The following is a 19030-nucleotide window of genomic DNA, read 5'->3' as shown; positions in this document are numbered from 1 at the left end:
AACCATGACGTATAATAATTTCGATAAAATAACACATGCTGAAAGGAAAAGTTGATCAACTGATCGATGGCACAAGCTGAGTTCATCCTCCTCTTGCCATCCAGGGATTCACAGATGATAAAGGGTGAACATTGTTCCAAGAACAACTCTCTCACGAGTTTTCGCTGGGATTTTGCAAGTTGTTGATATCAGTTGATGAATGTTGATGATGTTGTTGATGTTGTTGATGTTGCTATAAACAGCTAACATTTAGAGTTTAGGTTGGAAGGCGGTGAAGCAGGATGTGACATAAGCAGCTGCTTGCAAGGCGCTTATACCGGGCAATTCAAAAGGCTGTTGGTCTCCCAACGATTCCGGTGAAACAGCCCGGCCCAGCTTCTTCTATATCCAAGACCAACATCTGCGGTAGCTTCATCTCTCCCCCTCCTCCTCACCCTTTCCTTTGCCATTGAGCCCTTGGTCTTCGCTTTACGATGTTTTCCAGAGTGATCCGGGCCCGGCAACTTCCGCCCTTGGGCCGCAAGGGCTTTGTCCCAGCGGTCAGAAGGACTGTCACTACCGATGCCGCCTCCTCGCATGCTGAAGCTGTCCCAGCTGTACAGTGCCCATAACTCCCCCCAACTCTTCCTCTTCCAACTATAAATACTGGTTTGAGAACAGATATCTAATTCTATACTGTGTTGCACCAGGATGAGAACACGCCATTCACAGTCAAGCTCTCCGATGAGAGTTTTGAGACGTATGAGCTGGACCCTCCGCCATACACTCTACAGACCACAAAGAAGGAGTTGAAACAAATGTACCATGATATGGTTTCCATAAGGTAATTTGAATTCTATTGCACGAGACCTTACCTTGTTTGCTGCAATTTCTTTGTCTTAACACTTTGGGCGCAGACGAATGGAAATGGCTGCAGATCGCCTCTACAAAGAAAAGAAGATTCGGGGCTTCTGTCACTTGTCAACGGGTCAGGAAGCCGTTGCGGTCGGCATTGAACATGCTATTACAAAGGAGGACAAATTAATCACCGCCTACCGTTGCCATGGCTTCGCATATATGCGTGGTGGAACCATAAAGTCGATCATTGGTGAGCTTCTTGGTCGTCGAGAGGGCATTGCCTACGGAAAGGGTGGCTCCATGCACATGTTCGCCAAAAACTTCTTTGGTGGAAACGGTATTGTTGGAGCTCAGGTCCCCGTTGGTGCTGGCCTTGCGTTTGCCCAACAATACAATGGGGAAAAGACGACGACAGTCACTCTATACGGTGACGGGGCTTCCAACCAAGGTCAAGTTTTCGAGGCTTTCAACATGGCTAAGCTGTTGAATCTGCCTTGCATCTTTGGCTGTGAAAGTGAGTTTTGTTTTGGCGTATTAATACCTGAAAGTAAAGTAATGATACTAAATCACCCGCTCCTACAGATAACAAATACGGCATGGGTACCTCAGCCAACCGCTCCTCCGCCCTTACCGACTACTACAAGCGCGGCCAGTACATCCCCGGCCTGAAAATCAACGGCATGGATGTCCTCGCCATCAAAGCCGCCGTCCAATACGGTCGCGAATACACTATCGCCGGCCGCGGCCCTCTTGTCTTCGAATATGTCACCTACCGATACGGCGGCCACTCTATGTCCGACCCGGGCACCACGTACCGTACCCGTGAGGAGATCCAACGGATGCGAAGCACCAATGACCCCATTGCTGGCCTTAAGCAGAAGCTGCTAGACTGGGGTGTCACGAGCGAGGAGGAACTGAAGGGCATCGATAAGGACGCTAGGAACTTTGTTGATGGGCAGGTTGCGGAGGCTGAGAAGATGCCTTTCCCGGAGGCCACGCCGCGCATCCTGTTTGAGGATACGTATGTTCGTGGTAGTGAGCCTGTGTGGACCCGTGGGCGAACTGTTGATGAGACTTTCTACTATTAAAAGCGCTTAATCTACGACATGTAGATGCTTCTTTGCTTTCTCTTTTCCTTCTTTTGAATTCTTGTGTGTGTTTTTTTGTAGCTAGAGGTTTAAACCAATAAATGGCAGGGTTTGTTGTGAGGGAAAGCAAACCGAGTTGGGAGCTTTTCATTTTGTTTTATGTATTCCCTGCTCCTCTTGCGTCCCCGAGTTATCTCTGTCGTGCCTCTATGTATATGAATGCTCTGTACTTTAAATAATCTCCTGACAACAAACATCTGGTCGACGTTCCGTGCTTTCAAATCTCTGCCGAGCATTTCGCAGCTGTCCTTTTTTGGTCCTCATACGGCATTGTATATTAATCCATTTCACCCATGTATAATTCATGTACTTGCATCAACTCTGTGGTAAAAGAAAGGCCTACCATTTCAGAACGAGTGTGTTGGAGGGAAAGGTACAGCTGGTCTCTCTATATGTACTCCGTCGGGCTCCTGTGATCTGGGAGATTCCAAGGTTCCGACGTCTAAAACGACCATGCAATTTCTAATATCTAAAATATTTACTTTCCAATGGCTGGGGAAGTTTTAAATTGTGTTGAGTTGTACAGCAAGTGAGGAGACGGCGGAGGAGAAGTAGAAAACAAGCGGAGCAGACATTCATAAAACCTGGGATAAAAAAAGCCTTCGCAAATAAATAGATGCCATGACCGAGATATCATGTTAAGCGGGAAAGACAATATCGTATAGAATAATAAAGAGGTAAATGGTTGAGAAAAATGGTATAGAGAAGTGGGGGGAAAATATAAAGTGAAAAATTAAATAGATAGCGGCAACAAAGAACTAACTGCCTGACAAGAAAAGATATCTATAATCAAATAAATTTAACTAACTAGTTAACTTTGTTAACTTAGATATTTAACTAGTTAATATCTTGCATATATCATTTTTATGTACGGAGTAATTTAGTTACTATAAGTTAGTTATTTTGGGGCCAGAAATTTTATTTTCATCTTTCCCCCCTGACAATTGTAAATTATTAATTAATCGTGCCGCTGCGCAACCCACGCCTCATGTGGGTGTGCCACATCAAAACAATAAAAACACCAAAATGATAAAAATCTTGCAATTTCATCATCTTCATCATCTTCATCAATTAATAACTCACCTCAATGTCAAATAAGGATAAAAATATTGAAGACTGTATTTAAAAAGCTGTTGCTTATCATCAAAAAAACATAAATTTTAAAATACTATCTCTGTCATGAAAATTTGAGGTTTTTAATCAACTTTTTTGAATGTATATCAATGGAAAAAATCTGAATACTGCAAAGATTCCAGTTAACAAGAGATTAAATGAGAGTCAGAAGAATGTGATTAAATGATAAATCAAGCTACTTGATGAAAAGAATTATTCTTCTATAGCTGAACATATTGAAGATTTCACAAATTCAATGCTCAGATGTCAGCATATAGACTCTACTATCTTTTCTTCAAAAGTCAGCAAGATGTGAACTTATAGATTCATTGAATGCCTATATGAGTATAAGAGAGTGAAACAAAAGTCAATGAATTCAAAGAGAGTAGCAGTTGAAGATATTGAATATATCAATATATAGTTTGAATGTCTTCAGATTCTATTTGAGCAGTATTAATTTCACATTTATAACACATACAACTTCAATGAGATTAAATTTCAAAAAGAACAAGAATGTGGAGAATGAGTTATAGCTGTTTTTAAAGAAGTTAATTTTATTATTTTTTTATTCTTTTCAAAAGGTTTGATTACAGTCATTAAATGTATATTTATGAATAATCATGTCATTTTGCTATTGATAATCTTGATCTTCAAAACATATTTGAAAAATTAATATACACAGATAGATTTATTCAGCAATTATAAAATTGCTATATTAGATACTAGATTTATAAATGATGAGATTGAATTTGAATAGCTCAAACATTTTAATACTACTATAGAAAAAAGACAGAAGAGAAGTTATTAATTACTTTTAATAAATAATTATAAATCTTATATCACTGAGAAGTTTATACAATATATAAATCTTCATAAAATAATTTTATATAAATTTTCATCATATATCACTCATTTACTATAATCTTTAAATAGTCTATTATTTCAGCAATATATGTATTATTATTCAAAAGCAGTCAACTATACTGTATATCATGATTTTGTTAAGTATGAAAAATAGTAGTTTCTATAAAATCTCTTAGCTATATGAAAGCAGATCTTTAAATCTAATATAATAGCTACAGAATGAGCTCAACATGATATATATTCATGGAATTCTGACTGAGTTCTTAATACTCTTAAGCATTGAATCTCATCATCTCCTCCACTGCAGATTTATGAAGATGAGAATGATTCAGATCATATATCTATCTCTTCTTCTCAATTATTCTTATCAAAGATAATTCAAAAGCTGAAATATCATATTAATATTGTGAAAAACATCATACAAAGTATTAGAGATACCCTCGATTTGAAATCACTCATCTTGACATGTCATTTGAACAAGATATTCAAAGTAAGTCTAATTCACATAGAATTTAATGAGCAACAGATCACTGAATTAGAGAACTTTCTCAATGTTAGTAAACACTGCAGAGCTAAAACAATCTGTCATCAGATTCAAGTAGAGGGAGTTCTCACTATTAAAGATGTTAATAGAAAAATCAAGCAGTGTAAGAATAATAAAGCTGAAAAAGAGCAGAATAAGAAGCAATAAAGACTTGAAGTTGATCTTATGAAAATTGGCAATAACTTACTCACACCACTGACAGAAGAGGAATTAAATTGATTTAGAGATGGCACACATACTGAGAATGATGTAGATAATCTTTTTATTATAGATTAGCTACTGATTGTTGATATAGAGTGCAATAATGAGGATGTGATTTAAGATTTTTATCATTTTGGTGTTTTTATCATTTTGGTGTGGTGCATCCACATGAGGTGTGGGTTGCACAGCGGCACGATTAATTGGTTAATTAAAACTATATTAATTATATAAATTCTAAAGTAAATAGTTCATTATTATAATAATTATTATTTAATACAAATTATAATAATTATTATAAGATATTTTCAAGTAATATTCTATATTATATTTACATGTAAAGGTAAATTTTACAAGTGAATAGATAAAATATTCTAATCCATTAGATTATCATAATGGCTGATTAAGTGGATTTATTGATAACTAACTAACTAGCGATTGTTTAATTTATTATGATGTAAAGATTACAAAAACTAGCCAATCCGGAAATTCTTAACGAAGAAGCTATGGAAACAATAGAAATTGAACCGGGGAATATGAGATGAGAGACGCATTCCGCGCCTTTACCACACTTAATTTATTATATTATGGAACCCAGGACATGGGCGTTGATGTTGGAGTGAAGTATTCCCCTACCGCGATGTTAAAACGTATGAGAGAATCATTGCCATTTGGGAGAGATTAAGTCTTATGCAAATCTCACTGCATTGACAGGTTCACGGTTCTAGCGATTATCAGAGAAAGACAGAGATAAAATAGGGAGAAGAGGGAAAAATTCCCGTTTAATGCTGAAGTGGATATATGCATTCGAGACGCACTTTACATTTCTCATCGTGAACTAGGCATGATATAGAAAAAAAATTTAAGTATAGGGGGAGGAGATTGGGGGAGGGGGAAGGACTTGGCTAGATGAGATGAGGAGTTATATGAGAGAAAAAAAAATTGGGGGAAAGGAAAAGATATCACATATAAGATGGGGATAGTCGAGTATAACAGAAATGGTAAATGGGATAATAATGGATAGAACTAATCCTCAAGCAAGCAAAATATGGGAGCAAAAGTAAACAAATAAAATATAAACTGAAAGAGTGTCGTAACAGTCATGAAATCCCCTAATTTCCCATATATATTCCTACCCTCAACTAACTAGCCCTCTATCCATAACTTCCCCCTCCCTCCCGATTCGTATCCCAAATACAAGGGATAAAAGAGAGTGGGAGTGCGGCGACTGATATCATCTCAAAAATAGAAGTTACTGCGGCTCTTGCCGTAACAAATCCAGAATCATCTCCTGCGTCTTCTGCACCGAGTCCAATTTCTCTTCAAGCTGTGCGCGATCTTTCTGGATCTCCTGGAGGAGTTCCGCACGCAACTCAGACTTTAGTTGGTGGAGTGTCGACGCTGGTATTTGATTCTGTTGGATTTGGCCCGGGCGTGAGGTGTGGCTGTGGGCCGGGTGATTATGGTTGGTGATGGCAGAGTTCGGAGAGTGTTTTTGTTGGTATGGTTGTTGGTGTTGGTGTGGTGGTAGGATAGCGTGAGGGTGTGCTGCGGCTGCGGCTGCGGCTGCTAGGGACATGGCGTTCGATGAGTGGTTGCGAGAAGATACTGCCTCTAGGTTTTTGTTCAGTTTTGATAAGGTTTCTAATATTGCAGCTCCCACAGCTGATTCTGTTGCTGCGGAAGATGTGCCTGCTGTTATGATTGCTTGTGAGGCGGAAACCGGTGCTTGCGGGACGGATGTTTGAACTGGAACTGACGCGGGGGTATGTGTCTGCTGTTGCTGCTGTTGCCGTTGTTGATGGGTTGGTGTGAGCAAAGATTCCGTTGTTGAAGGGGTAGGAGGGGGACCAGAGGTAACAGGTATAGAAAGAGGAGCCTCTATTCGAATTGCCTTGCCTGGTTTCGATGACGAAGGAAACATCGTATCAAATCCAGGCGGCAGCATATGCTGGTACCCCATGGCCACCCCATCTGCGTCAACTACTGATTTCCTCTTCCGGCCTCTCTTACCCTGCTTGGCATAAATGCGCTCATTCTCCTGTTCCTGAAACCGCTTCCAGGATGGAATCCAGGAATCGACGGCAGCACTCCATGCCGCATCCGCCTGATCATCGCCCCGCTTCCCATCCAATCCCTCCAAGAATTTGATCCGCTGTTGCGTTACGAGCTCCACCTTTCGCCGTACGCTATGCCACGAGTACGGATGGCCCTCTGATGCGGTGAATTCTTGCGTCACGTTCAACCACCATTCGCAGAGGCGGTTGCGCTCGCCAAATGAGGCCGCGTGCCTGTTGCAAATTTCAAATAGCGCTGTCTCCTCGCGTGTCGTTAACCGTTTACCATGTTTCCGTGGAGTCTCACTTTCGAGAAGTGTTAGATCAACACCCCGTCCAGGCCCTACACGTCCCGTTTGCCGCGATGCTGCTCCTCCGTCTATATCAACGTCATCAGAGCTGGGTTCCGGACCCGGGGCCGGATGATCATATGCAGGTTCGGGAGCTAGATCGACACCGTTTTCCGGGACGACAGTCTCGCGTATGCTGGGACTTTCAGATAGTGAGTTGTCAGTGGATGCGGGGGTTTGTAGGACAGCTGCATCATGTTGGGCGGTGGATACGTAGTTATTAGTTGGACGTAGGGCGGAAATGGGCGGAAGGGTATTGGGGAGCGGCCTCGAAAGCGGAGGGCCGGTAGGGAGCCATTGGAGAGAACTGTGATGGGTCTGCTGCTGCTGCTGCTGGTGGTGGTGGTGGTGCTGATGCTGATGATGGTGGTGCTGTCTGGCAGAGACGGGAGTTCCTTGAGGCGGAGGTTCGACGCTGGTGTGCCAGTTAAACATTTGTTCGGGGATTGGGGGGTGGGGGGGTTAGTGTCTTCTCTGTTTCCCCCGTGTGTTTATTATATCCTTGGTCCTTGGTCCGTCCAAAGTAAAATCGCCTACAACAGCAGATGTGTTTCTCCTTTCCCCGCTTCCTCTTTGTCTCCTCTTTTCCGCTCTTCGTTACAGCAATGACCCCACAATGAGACTTTCCTCTCCGCTTTTGTTTGTCGCCGTTCAAAAATATCTTCCCGGTCAGCGATACGGGACGTTCCGCATTTCCCGTTCTCGCTTGTTTCCTGTTTATCCTTCGTTTTTCCCCTTTGTTGGTTTTTGCGCTGGTTTCGGTTTTGAAAAATTCAGCGACAAAAATAAGAAAGGGGTAACGTAATCAACAACGGGGTAAAATCACTGCAATACATGGAAAGATGAACATACACTGGAAAAATAAAAACAATGATCTGAAAATTTCACATCAGAGCTTAAGTTTAAAAAACGGAAAAGGAAAAAAGAAAATAGCAAAATAAAATCAAAAAGTTTTGAAAAATCAGCCTCCAAATGCGGGGGACAGCTAGTCCCGATTAGGACTCCTCATCCCTCCGAGTGTGGTTCCTTTACGCCAGATTACGCAGGAATCGTGTATTTATGGAGTCTGCCGGTGGTTAAATTCTGCAAGTTTGGTATTTTGAGATACATAGTGGCATCCTTAAGGGAGGAACAACGAACTTATCAACCCAAACCACCGACTGACATCCATGGGAACTGAAGCCCGTAACACCAAGATCCATCGGGCACGGTCAACTTCTTAGGGGGTGATTGAATCTAGGCACTGGCTCCATTCAACTACATATATTGCGGGTTACATTTGTAGACCATCGTGAGCAGGATGCGTAACACGAGGCGGTCTTCCTTCGCGGGGAGCCTGGATGCCCCAAACTTCTTCTATTTAAATTGAGACCGGCAAGCCTTGCTTAAGAGTGATCTAGACATAGGGTTATATCTATAACAATACACCCAACATAACAAATTTATTTACTGATGACCCAATAACAGATAGGGACAAGACAACCTGTCGAGACAACCCTTTACCACCTGACAATACTGCGCCTCAATCTCACAATATAAGATTGCTTCGCTGTCCTCAGACCTTTTCTCATCTCCCTCCCTCCCTCTCTCTCTCTCTCTTTTTTTTTTCATATCTTAATTGCAATGGTTGGACCACCACAGGGAGAGAACTGTGATCGAACGCCCCTGTTTTCGGGCAGCACCGCAATGTCGGGACATCTCAAATACTCACAATCTACAAAGAGGCAATCAAGAAATATGAGGAGACCACGGAAAAGACTCTGGATGATCCAGCTCTACTTTCTAGGAATGGCCTCTGTAGATGATCTCCGGAACGCAATTGACAAGGAAAACTCCAAATCCCGGGATTTCGTGGAGAAGAAGCATCGCTTTTTGAATGTCCTAGAGTCAGCAATCAAGCCCGTGGAGTGCGTTGGGCCCCTCCTGGCAAGTGCAGTCTCAATGGCCGTCTCTCTCGCCTCACTCGTGTTTGCGTCCATATTCACTTGATTAGTTCTGCAAAGGGGGTTCCTCGTCTTATGATGCTATCCAGGAGTTGTTGGGGACACTGGAGGTATTTAAAACTATTGGTACCACTTCTTGATAATAAAGAGAAGGAGAGGAGAAACATACAATTCGAATTTGTCAAAAGTGGCATATTTTACGAAAACTTCGAAACAACACGAACGCTGTCAGACTTTATTACAATTCGCCTTCGGGTATATACCGAAGAATCGATTTTGGTAGAATTGAGAACCCAACGAAACGTCATTCTTGCGGCGCTGATCGCTATCTTCGCTTTCTCGAGGAAGTCCATTGAAAAAAGGCAGATTTACCAAGTTTTGGAAAAAATGACACTGCTCCATGGCGATGAAAAAGTCCATGATGCTACTGATCGACTCCCTACTCTATTGAAACTGAGAATCGCCTCGTTGGCGAGGATACAATAACGCAATCTAAAGGACAGACCGCACAGTCGACAACGTTACACATACTGTCGCTAGCACTCTAATATCGATCTTGGAGTATCGGAACTGAATAAGAAAGTTGATGTTCTGATGAAGGCTGATCAGCTACAGAACGGATTTAAAAGTGGCGTGCACCAGAGCAATCCATCCCCACATTAAGGAGGTTCTTGAGCCTTCAGTGACTGCCCACGATTGGTCTGATAAGATCAACTGAACTCGGGTTAAACAAATCTGATATTGGATTAGAACTGAACTCCATTTCAAATCATGAGTCAAAAAAGATTTTTCGCGTTGATATGGGTTACGGGTAATCCTGAGCTGGGAAGTCCTATATAGCACTCAATATCATTTCGTTCCTCAAAAACTTGCATCCAAGAGGGAGCCCAGCCGCCATCTGAAGTCTCTGTTGCTTATTTCTGACAACTACCCCACAACGAAGCCATTCCACCAAGCACTCCGCGATTTGGCCTTCCAAATTAGTGAAGATGACCCATACTATGCCAAACACATTATGGCAACATATATGTCACAGGATGACATCTCACTACTGGAAAGTGTCTGCCGCACTCTTTTCGTCAATTTTTTTGTGAAGGAAGCCAGTATGAAAAATAGTGTGTATGTCGTTTTCGATGTTGTCGATGAGGTGTATGGATATGAGATGCAGTCGATGATCAATCTCATGAAAGATATTAACGAGGGTAGGTCAGCTCTCTATCTCTTCGAATTATGTTAACATATTGAAGGTGTTTTGAAAGCTAGAGTTTTAAGTTTAATACTGACTCTACTCTGTGCACCTGTCTTCCCGTGTGCAAATAGTCATGCTTGGTAGGCCCCAACTTACGGACCCATTTCTGAAGCTCTTGAAATGGACGAACCCACGATTCTCGTAGTGAAAGATAAGAACTCAGCCGATATCATTTCTTATATTAAGCACAGCAATCTCAAGTCATGTTCTGAGAGCTGTGTCACTAGAGCTACGAACTGAAATCGTTTCGACACTTTCGGAGAGGACCAAGGAACGTTTCTGTGGGTTGATCTTATGCTCAAAGAGTTTAGCCAAAACGTTGAGCCGAGAGAGTGCTCTGAAAACCTATGCTAAGGTGGTCGATAACCACTTTTTCTCTCACCAGAACTAGAGCTTTATGAGAAACTGGATGGGCGATGAAAACGTGTTAAAGGAATAGGCAAGTTGGACGATGCTGTGGATTATCTTTGCAGAGCAATTTGTTGTGTCCAGCAAACTGGGAGTCTCTTGTGGGAGCCAGAGATGCTTTTCACGAACAATCTCTGCATTCCTTATCGCTAGATACAGCCACCGAGCGATACTTGACCAGGGGAGAGTGATGTAAAAAGCCTTCGGGTACCTTGAATCTCATAGATTATAAGAACTCTGGCAGGGTGTTACGAGGCTTCAGGAGATGAGTAAAATGTGTTCTAATGGTATCAAAATAGTCAGATGTGAGGGTTCCTGCTGTAGAACATTCTCCAAACTGCATCTATGTTAACAAGTACTGTTGCTGGGTACTGCTGTGCTTGAATTGCAATACCTTGGTGTAGGCTGCATTCGGTGCAGGCCAATGCATCCCTTGTTCTACGTCCCCCGCGGCCGCAAAACCAAGAGTATGGAAAGTTTCTGGGTGAAGGGCGTTTCAATGGTGAGGCAGAGTGTAGGGGTATGTTGAAGCAGAAATGGGATTTCTAATTTTTAAGTAATACTCTTATTATATTGACAGTATATCCTTCCATTCCTATTTGATGTCATTTTGGGTGAGAGAGTAAGTGGGAGATGATACATATACTTCAGACATTATATTCAATTGTGTGCTACTCTATCCATGAATGTCTAATGATCTCTGACATCCTTTTTGATAATGATGTTAACCCCTGTGTATAGAACTCATATAATGCTGCGTCGAATATGAGCAACTACACTCAGATGACTTTAAAAGCGTTGATTTTTCTATTTCAGTATGCATTTTATATGCTACATCAATAAGCATATTTTTGCTGTGTTCTATGCCGCTAGAATGTTTTTTCTCTCTGTTGGCTTATGGGTATGTGCATTTTCACCTCATTACATATGGCACCAAACCTGCTCGCCTAAAACGGGGGAATAGTAAACCAAAATAGGCTTGTAACTTGGCATCTAACAGCTTCCTTGACACGGAGGATATTGCGTCTTCTCTCCTAGCAAAGGCATGTTTTCATTAGGCCTAAGCGGCGCGGACCGTCCCGTCACAGCAGGTTGACCTGCAACGACTAGGGTGACAAGCATGTAAAGGGGCTCTGGAGAAACAACGGTCTATTCGTATACCTAGTCTGGGCCGTACGAGACGATTGCTCCCCATATGTCACAGCATCTTCATGTGAACATGTATCTGTTCCAATGTTGGATTCGAACGGGGGAGCAGTGGTTCAAGGAAAAAAGGTTTAAAAAGAAGCATCAAAATCTTACACTTGGAACTCTAAATGCAAGGAAATATGCACAATACAGAGTCCCATGTAGTTTTACTGGAAATCTCGCCTTTTCTCCTGACCATGACCCGAGCTCTGACGGTCCTGTGCAATCATCAATGCAAAGCTGGATTCCGTATGCATGAAATCACAAGATGGATGTGACTTATCGGCAGTCAACTAATAAGAATCGAACATTGTTCTCCACCGAAAACTCCAGAGTCTCAGGGCGTATCGGCCAGTGAAACGTTCATCAACTCGCTTCGTCCCTTGTGAAATCAAATATGGTAAAACATCGGAAGTTGATTGAATTGTTAAACCAAAAGGTGATTTGCATCCTTGGTTCGATTTGATACGCAATGCGTAAGAAAATTCTGTGCCTTCATTGAGATATCTTCCCTTAGATATCGGCCTGGGAGGAAAGCACCCGGCATAGTGGGTCCAGGACACGGCAAAGTGCTCCTCAGATCAGTGGTTCCATTGATGCCTGACTCAATACTGTTTTTGCTCCTCAGGATACAAAGATGCGACATTCTCTGCGCCTTATTTGCTAGAATACACTTTTTTCCTGCAGGGACTAACAAAAATACCGCTTTTGGCGCACCGAGTCCATATCATCATAATCTCACATGCATCTCACCGACATAATCGGATGGTCAGAGTACGGAGAAGAAAAACTCTGGCTACTTAACCGGTAGGAGGCGTCGAAAGCGCCAATGAGAAATATCCATGTATAGGGATCGAATGGCGTTGGTAGCTTATCTTTTGAAACGTGGAGGAAGATCAACGATTTTGATACATCTTGAAGAGGGGATGGAAGGAGAATTGCGAATGATGGAAGTTTTTCTTTTCCTTGTTCTCCACCCTTTCTTTATTTTTTCCTTTGCTTCGGAAACAAGGATAACTAGAGCGGAGAATTTGGGAAAAGTGGCAATCCCGAGAAGCTTTTTTCCCGGAAACGACGCCCGCATTAAACAGTCAGCCTGGTATCCGAGGTGCATTCGTTTGTTCTTATTGATTTTGCATACAATTGAAATGCATGGTATCGAAAAAAGCAAAGAATCTCCTCCAATGGACACTTGGTAGGAAGGAGGCCACAATAGTTCCTGACGCCGTTTATTCCGTGGTATTTGTTCTCGAATAATTTTGAACAGGCGAAAAAAGCCAACGATGCTGGTCATTCGTTAGCGCATCCTGTGAATACGTGGATATTGATCCAGTGGGAAAAAAGGTGCAAACGGGCAAATCGAGGAGCTATTGAATTTTGACGGGCGCTCTAAACTAGGGACTATGAGAACGCAGGAAACGTTCTCGTTATCGAATGGCGGAGTTCCTCGAAATAAAATCAGTTGGAATAATGAAAATGATCTCGAATAGGGCAACAAAAGAGAGGAAAGAAAATGGCCATCACGTATAAACACTAATAATAAAAAGCAGTTAACGGCGTCTCTCATTGGATATTTAACAAATGCTTCGAGAAGAATTAAAATCACATGCCATTCTCTTCATTGCATTGCATCTTCAATAGCTACCAGAAGAAATACCGGTTCTGACTTATTGACGGAGTTATTTTCCCTTTCTCAACCTCACTAAACATGCCCCAACAATCAGCAGCCAGCCTCCAACAACGGTGTGAATGGAAGCAGCACACCTCACCTTGATGTAGTTCTTCTGCACAATTCGGGGTTTCATGACAACTCAACAATCCATGGGAAGTACTGCAGAGAAAATAAAAGCTGCCAGAAAATAGTTTAGAAATGACCATCCCCATGTGCAACGGAGCAGCAATTCAATAGACCACACCATTGTCCATCCTGTGATCATCCGCCATACACCACACCATTATTTTTTTGTTTATTTTTATTTTTATTTCTTTTGACTTCTCGGATGGTGTGTTGAGTTCACTGATTTCAAATTATCCAGCCTGCAGGTTGAAGCCTAATTATTTGCCAACAACGCCGGGCTTGCATCCATCGTGCATATTGGTACTAGACGCCTCGAGAACCACTCGGCAAAGAGGTGAAAGGAGAGAATGAACAACCGGCGATGACGGAAAAGGAGCTTTGGAACGCCTCGAATGGCAAGCAATTCACGAAATTCATGATCAAGGGAACGTCGAGAACAAGAAACCCCAGAGGAAAATAACGCCACGATGGTGGATCTGGACATGCTGACCTTTGTTTCCATCTTAACACCATACATTCATGTGGAAAAGTTGCGCGGAAGTTGTCCTTCTAGCCAAAACTATCTTTTAGCGATGCATGGGGCGGTTTGAAATGCCGATCGATTGCTTGGTTGTCTTCCTTTTAGAGTTGAGCCACATTGGCGCCACTAAAAGGACTGCGGGGAATTTAGCCTTCAGCAAGGCAGACAACCTCACGACCCAGGTAGGGTTTCCCTTTGTCTCGATATTCGGTCAGGCCTTGAGGCTGGAGAATCACGATTGAATTGGTTGAAGGTTGCCTTCCCCCTAGTAGTAGGGCAATCCTTCTTGCGAGTTTTCTGGGTGTTTAGCTATGGCTAGCGTTGAGTATGGTTCGAGTCGGTTTCGGTAGCTATGTATTGCATCAAGGCTGGATGGTGAGGACGAGGGTGGGACAGGGGTGTTTAGTGATGACCCCTTTTTTCCATACCCTTCTAGATGGCGAACGGCGCGGGATGGAGACATCCACCCAACTTTCGTCGAAGCAATTGAGATGCGCTAGGAACAGGGCAAGACCCCCCAAGCCATAGTGCATTATAGTACAGTACAAACGTTCATTCGCTCCCGGCTCTCTACCCCGTGTCCTGAGTGTGCATATCCTACCAGGTTAGACATGTAAATACCCCAGAGACAACACACCTTACATACCTCCAAATGCACATATCTACATATCACCACATTCTCATCAACGCTTTTCACCTCGATTTCCATTCCCCAAATAGGCAGTTGAAGATGAATATGTTACTCAGGGGCGGGGAACAATCTGGGGAAGAGGCTTAGTGACTGCGTAGTCAAATACCAAGCCATGGCGACGATAGGGTATGGAGCTCTGAGGCGGAGGGAAAGAATGAGGAATCCCGTCTCTGTCTGTAACCGGAGTAATTGTTAGAACTTGGTATTGCGATTTCTGCTTTTCTGTTAATTTTTCTCTATGAATTTCTTATCACCCTGATCATAAAACCGGCTTGTTTTGAGGCTTCTTTCTTTGGTTAACGAGGTATTTCAAGATCCTCCCCTCTTTTTCGTGCAAGATTTGAAACTTGAAGCTTTCAAATATACGGCGGGAGGAGATGATGAAAAGCTATTCGTCCTCGAGCCTTCAGAAAACGGAAATTGAGTTCGTATACTTCATGAGACGACACGTGGGACTCCGCTTGAGTGGAGCGATCAGCGGACGGCTCCTCGGGTCTAAGAAGTCAGTTAATAAGTTATCACTGGCCGTAACAGTTTGCCATGATTGTAAATATCAACTTACAAGTCTCCAACCAACCTTCAGTCCGACACCGGTATCACACAATCCCGTTGATTTTAGGGCTGTGCGCTTGCTCTAGGGCAGAGACATATGTCTGATTAATGAGAGCAGGACTCAATATCAGTGGCAGCCTCTACTGCCTTGGGGTGTGGCGACCTCCCAAAACTCCCGTTGAAGACAAAAGGCAAATGGAGACTTGATAGGCGATGAAGTATCTGAAGCCATGGTCTTTAGCTCCCCTGAGCCCGTTAAGCTGTTATACTGGTGTGGTTACAGGGTCAGACTTGTCACATCTGACCTCTTTCCCCGTAGATGCGATGCTGACCTTGATGAAGAGAAGACATTGGACATGGTAGAGTTTATGATGAGCGATAGGCGGGCCCCCCCAATTATGCAGGAGTATCATAAGAGGGAATATTTGTTGGGAATTGATATCGACCTTTTCCATGTGGCGACCACCCCGTAAGTGACCTACGTATGCCCAGTACAGTGGAAATCGTTGATAGACAGGAATGGAAAAGAAAGAAGTGTGTATTCTCTAAAACTTCAAGCTTGAGATACAGCAACAACATCAAGTCGGGGGTTCAAGCTGCGAGCTCTCAAAAAGCTCAGACTTTCTCAACTCATTCGCCCCTCCTCATCATCGGCTGCGGCCATCTCTGAGCTCCCGGATATATTTTTGGACATATGGCATATCCAACCTACCCACTGTGATGGGAACATAGATCTCGAAACTCCGGCGACTGGAGCTGCGTACCAGCTGCTTGGAACGCAGTGTACTGACCAATCCCAAGAGTTGTCCTGATAAAAAATAGAGATAAAAAAAAATTGACAATTGTAACATATCAGATTCTGCATGTTCGGATACGTGGTCAAAGTTGTGATTATGATGCAGGGCGGGGATCGCTTGCATGTGTCAAAATCCCGCTCTGCGGGGAAACCGTGTCGCTGTTTCAACTATCCCTTTCTGACTGATCCGATTTTTTAACTGACTACTCACTCAATTCGCGGTCAGATATTCAATATCTCCGGCCAGCTGGCTGCCTATCACCCGATTCCTGCAAGGAACGGAAGAGTTATATACCCCCCAAAAAAACCATTCTGAGTGCACAGCTGTAGGTAGTTATCCGGGCCTGTCAAACCGCAGTCACGCAAGTTTCATCCCAGCTGCCCCAGCTTGCACCAAAAAGGTTCACCGTCAAGCCAATATTCAATCCCCTGTTCTGATCGACATGATCGTACTCATCAATACAGTAGCAAACAAAACCCATTTGGCGTCTTCACCCTCGCCCCCGTCATTATCAGTTAGTTATTTAGCGAGGGACGGAACAAACCATCCCCTTCCGCTCAAACCTGTCCAAAAAAAAAACCCTTCGACACGAACTCTGGCCGCTGCCCCTAGTTAGTTACATCACTCATGCATTGCACGCGTGCACACGCCATGTAAATAACTTATCCATGGGTCGGATCACAAATAGCTTCAGGTTACGGATCAGCCTACGTATCTTCAGACACTCATGTGGCATGCTTGGCTGCAAAAACATATGTATCGGGCCGCAGCTTTCTACCCAACCCCCCAACCTCCAGCTGCCCGCATAGGAGTATCCCATGTTCGTCCCCACGCAGATGGCCTACAGTGGCGCCTTTGAGCCCAGCTCCAATCTCAAAACTCGACATCTTGTCAAGATGACTGTGACAGACCAAACAAAACGCAGTTTATTTATTTAATTTAATTTAATTTAATTTAATTTAATTTTTTTTTTTTTTTTAAAAAAATAAATAAACTTTCCCTTCATGGACACATCTAACCACATACCCCCATCGACAAACCCAACCAAATCCTCCTTTCCAACCCCCCATCCCCTAGCCGGGAGCAAAGCCTCGACAACTCATCCCCCACGTTCCTCTTAAACCCATACCAAAAGGTCAAGGACATCAAGTGCACTGCACCTGAACTAAGCCACGCCGTGGCCGCTGCCCTGTGCACGGCTGCAGACCCTGAATGCTAATGTGATGCACAGGACATGTTGCCGACAGAACTGCATCTGTCCCCCTGGCAACCGAATGCTGTCCCTAGGTTTCAGGCTGGCTTTAGGGGGGGACCAGGTTGCGTCACTTCTGGGGTTATAGATTTACTGGATGTTCCACGCACATAAAAAGCAAAGCAAAGAAAAGAAAAGAAAGAAAGAAAGAAAGAAAGAAAGAAAGAAAGAAAGAAAGAAAGAAAGAAAGAAAGAAAAATTTAAGCAAAACTTTTCCTAGTACTGAATTCAACATTTGAGCACTCTGTACGCAATTTTGGCGCGTGCTGTCCCCCAAGATCTCCAGAAGCTCCCGACAACCCTATCTGGGTATGTATAGCATCTACCTAGCTAGGCAGTTGGGTAGGTTACCTACATGGAGTATATTAAATGGGATACCTCAAGATATGGTATTTTCGGCTGTTTGGCGCGGTTGGTGGGATAGATAGTGACCCCTCCTGGGAACCCGAGAATTCATGAATGTTTGCATTTATCACTCGAAAGCAACGCTGGAATATCGAGCTTCCCCCGTAGTAATCCCCCTGTAGTTAGTTTTTGCCGGGCTGGGATCTTCATGTGCAATACTCTGCATATTTCACCCTGAAGATATCCATTCGGAACAATTTGCTTCTCAGGCCTCGGAAGGGTGAGGTTTGCAGAGCGCTGTGAGCTGTATAAATAAATATCCATGAAAGAATGTACCTTGGGCAGCATTCCGGATAATCAGCAATAACAACAGCAGCGACAGCATCAGAGCTGTCAATTTTTCAAGGATGCGGCGGGCTGTCTCTCCCTCTCAAGTTTCTCGACGTCAGGTCCATTTCAGGATCGTCACTCGCCGAGTGATCAGCGGCTAATCGTGGTTTTTTATTTTTATTTTTATTTTTATTTTTATTTTTATTTTTTCACTCTCTTGACAAGAACAACTAACTAATAGCCAATGGGCAATCTTTGCCGGCTCCGCTGACAGTCGTAAGTTGCCCGAGTTGTTGGGTTGAAGCGATCATCACCTGTAACTAGTTACTGAAACGACGCATTATCATCCCTATCTTTACTCCATAACTACCAAGGTTGTTACTTGTAACTGAAAAGAGAGACACGCATATATTGCAAGCATGTCCCCAAATCCGTTTCTATTCCCGTAAACGATCAACCATCGTCAAGGCTCAGTTTTGCGGTACGAAGCAGATGCACGATCCGCTCCACGGCTCTGTTTTACGAGGCCAGGGCACATGGCAAGACGCTTTGAGGGCCCAAGGGGCTCTACGGGTGGTGTTCAAGGGTTCAGTGACTTCCCAGTCGTGAAACAAAAGCGTCATTCCACTGCCGCGTTCAGTGTCGTAATTCATGTCCATGTGCCGTGTACCATGTGCTATTCTGAGGTTCTGCGCTTCCCATAACTGAAGACTACAACTTTCTTCAGCTCGTTCGTTTTAGTTACCCCTAATTACCTGATTCTCCAAAGGTTGTGAAATCCCACCCGTTTCAGCCGGCAACGGGGAAGAATTGGATACATCCATTTTCCAGACAGGGATCTAGAAT

At 43.3% G+C, this 19030-nt stretch overlaps 5 protein-coding genes across 5 annotated transcripts; 4 read left to right on the top strand and 1 right to left on the bottom strand.

Annotated features, from left to right (window-relative positions):
- Nucleotides 1-473: 473 nt before the first annotated feature.
- Nucleotides 474-1925, top strand: PADG_02063 (pyruvate dehydrogenase (acetyl-transferring) E1 component, alpha subunit; the record flags this gene model as incomplete). The annotated part of the gene is made up of 4 exons (XM_010759386.1): nt 474-596; nt 690-823; nt 897-1351; nt 1420-1925. 4 exons carry the CDS (start codon nt 474-476, stop codon nt 1923-1925), a joined length of 1218 nt encoding a protein of 405 aa, XP_010757688.1.
- Nucleotides 1926-5956: 4031 nt separating this feature from the next.
- PADG_02062 (uncharacterized protein) lies at nt 5957-7546 on the bottom strand (the record flags this gene model as incomplete). The annotated part of the gene is made up of 1 exon (XM_010759385.1): nt 5957-7546. The coding sequence occupies one exon, from the start codon at nt 7544-7546 to the stop codon at nt 5957-5959; it is 1590 nt and encodes a 529-aa protein (XP_010757687.1).
- Nucleotides 7547-8797: 1251 nt separating this feature from the next.
- On the top strand, nt 8798-9540 carry PADG_11362 (uncharacterized protein; the record flags this gene model as incomplete). The annotated part of the gene is made up of 2 exons (XM_010759612.1): nt 8798-9078; nt 9105-9540. 2 exons carry the CDS (start codon nt 8798-8800, stop codon nt 9538-9540), a joined length of 717 nt encoding a protein of 238 aa, XP_010757914.1.
- A 529-nt stretch (nt 9541-10069) lies between these two features.
- Nucleotides 10070-10694, top strand: PADG_11361 (uncharacterized protein; the record flags this gene model as incomplete). Its single annotated transcript, XM_010759611.1, has 2 exons — nt 10070-10256; nt 10495-10694. 2 exons carry the CDS (start codon nt 10070-10072, stop codon nt 10692-10694), a joined length of 387 nt encoding a protein of 128 aa, XP_010757913.1.
- A 4996-nt stretch (nt 10695-15690) lies between these two features.
- On the top strand, nt 15691-16272 carry PADG_02060 (uncharacterized protein; the record flags this gene model as incomplete). Its single annotated transcript, XM_010758885.1, has 2 exons — nt 15691-15929; nt 16044-16272. 2 exons carry the CDS (start codon nt 15691-15693, stop codon nt 16270-16272), a joined length of 468 nt encoding a protein of 155 aa, XP_010757187.1.
- Nucleotides 16273-19030: the final 2758 nt, after the last annotated feature.

The sequence above is a fragment of the Paracoccidioides brasiliensis genome (assembly GCF_000150735.1).
Source record: "Paracoccidioides brasiliensis Pb18 unplaced genomic scaffold supercont2.2, whole genome shotgun sequence".
NCBI classification, from domain to species: domain Eukaryota; kingdom Fungi; phylum Ascomycota; class Eurotiomycetes; order Onygenales; family Ajellomycetaceae; genus Paracoccidioides; species Paracoccidioides brasiliensis.
Note: the sequence above shows the minus strand (reverse complement) of the source record. Positions and strands in the feature narration are given on the sequence as shown.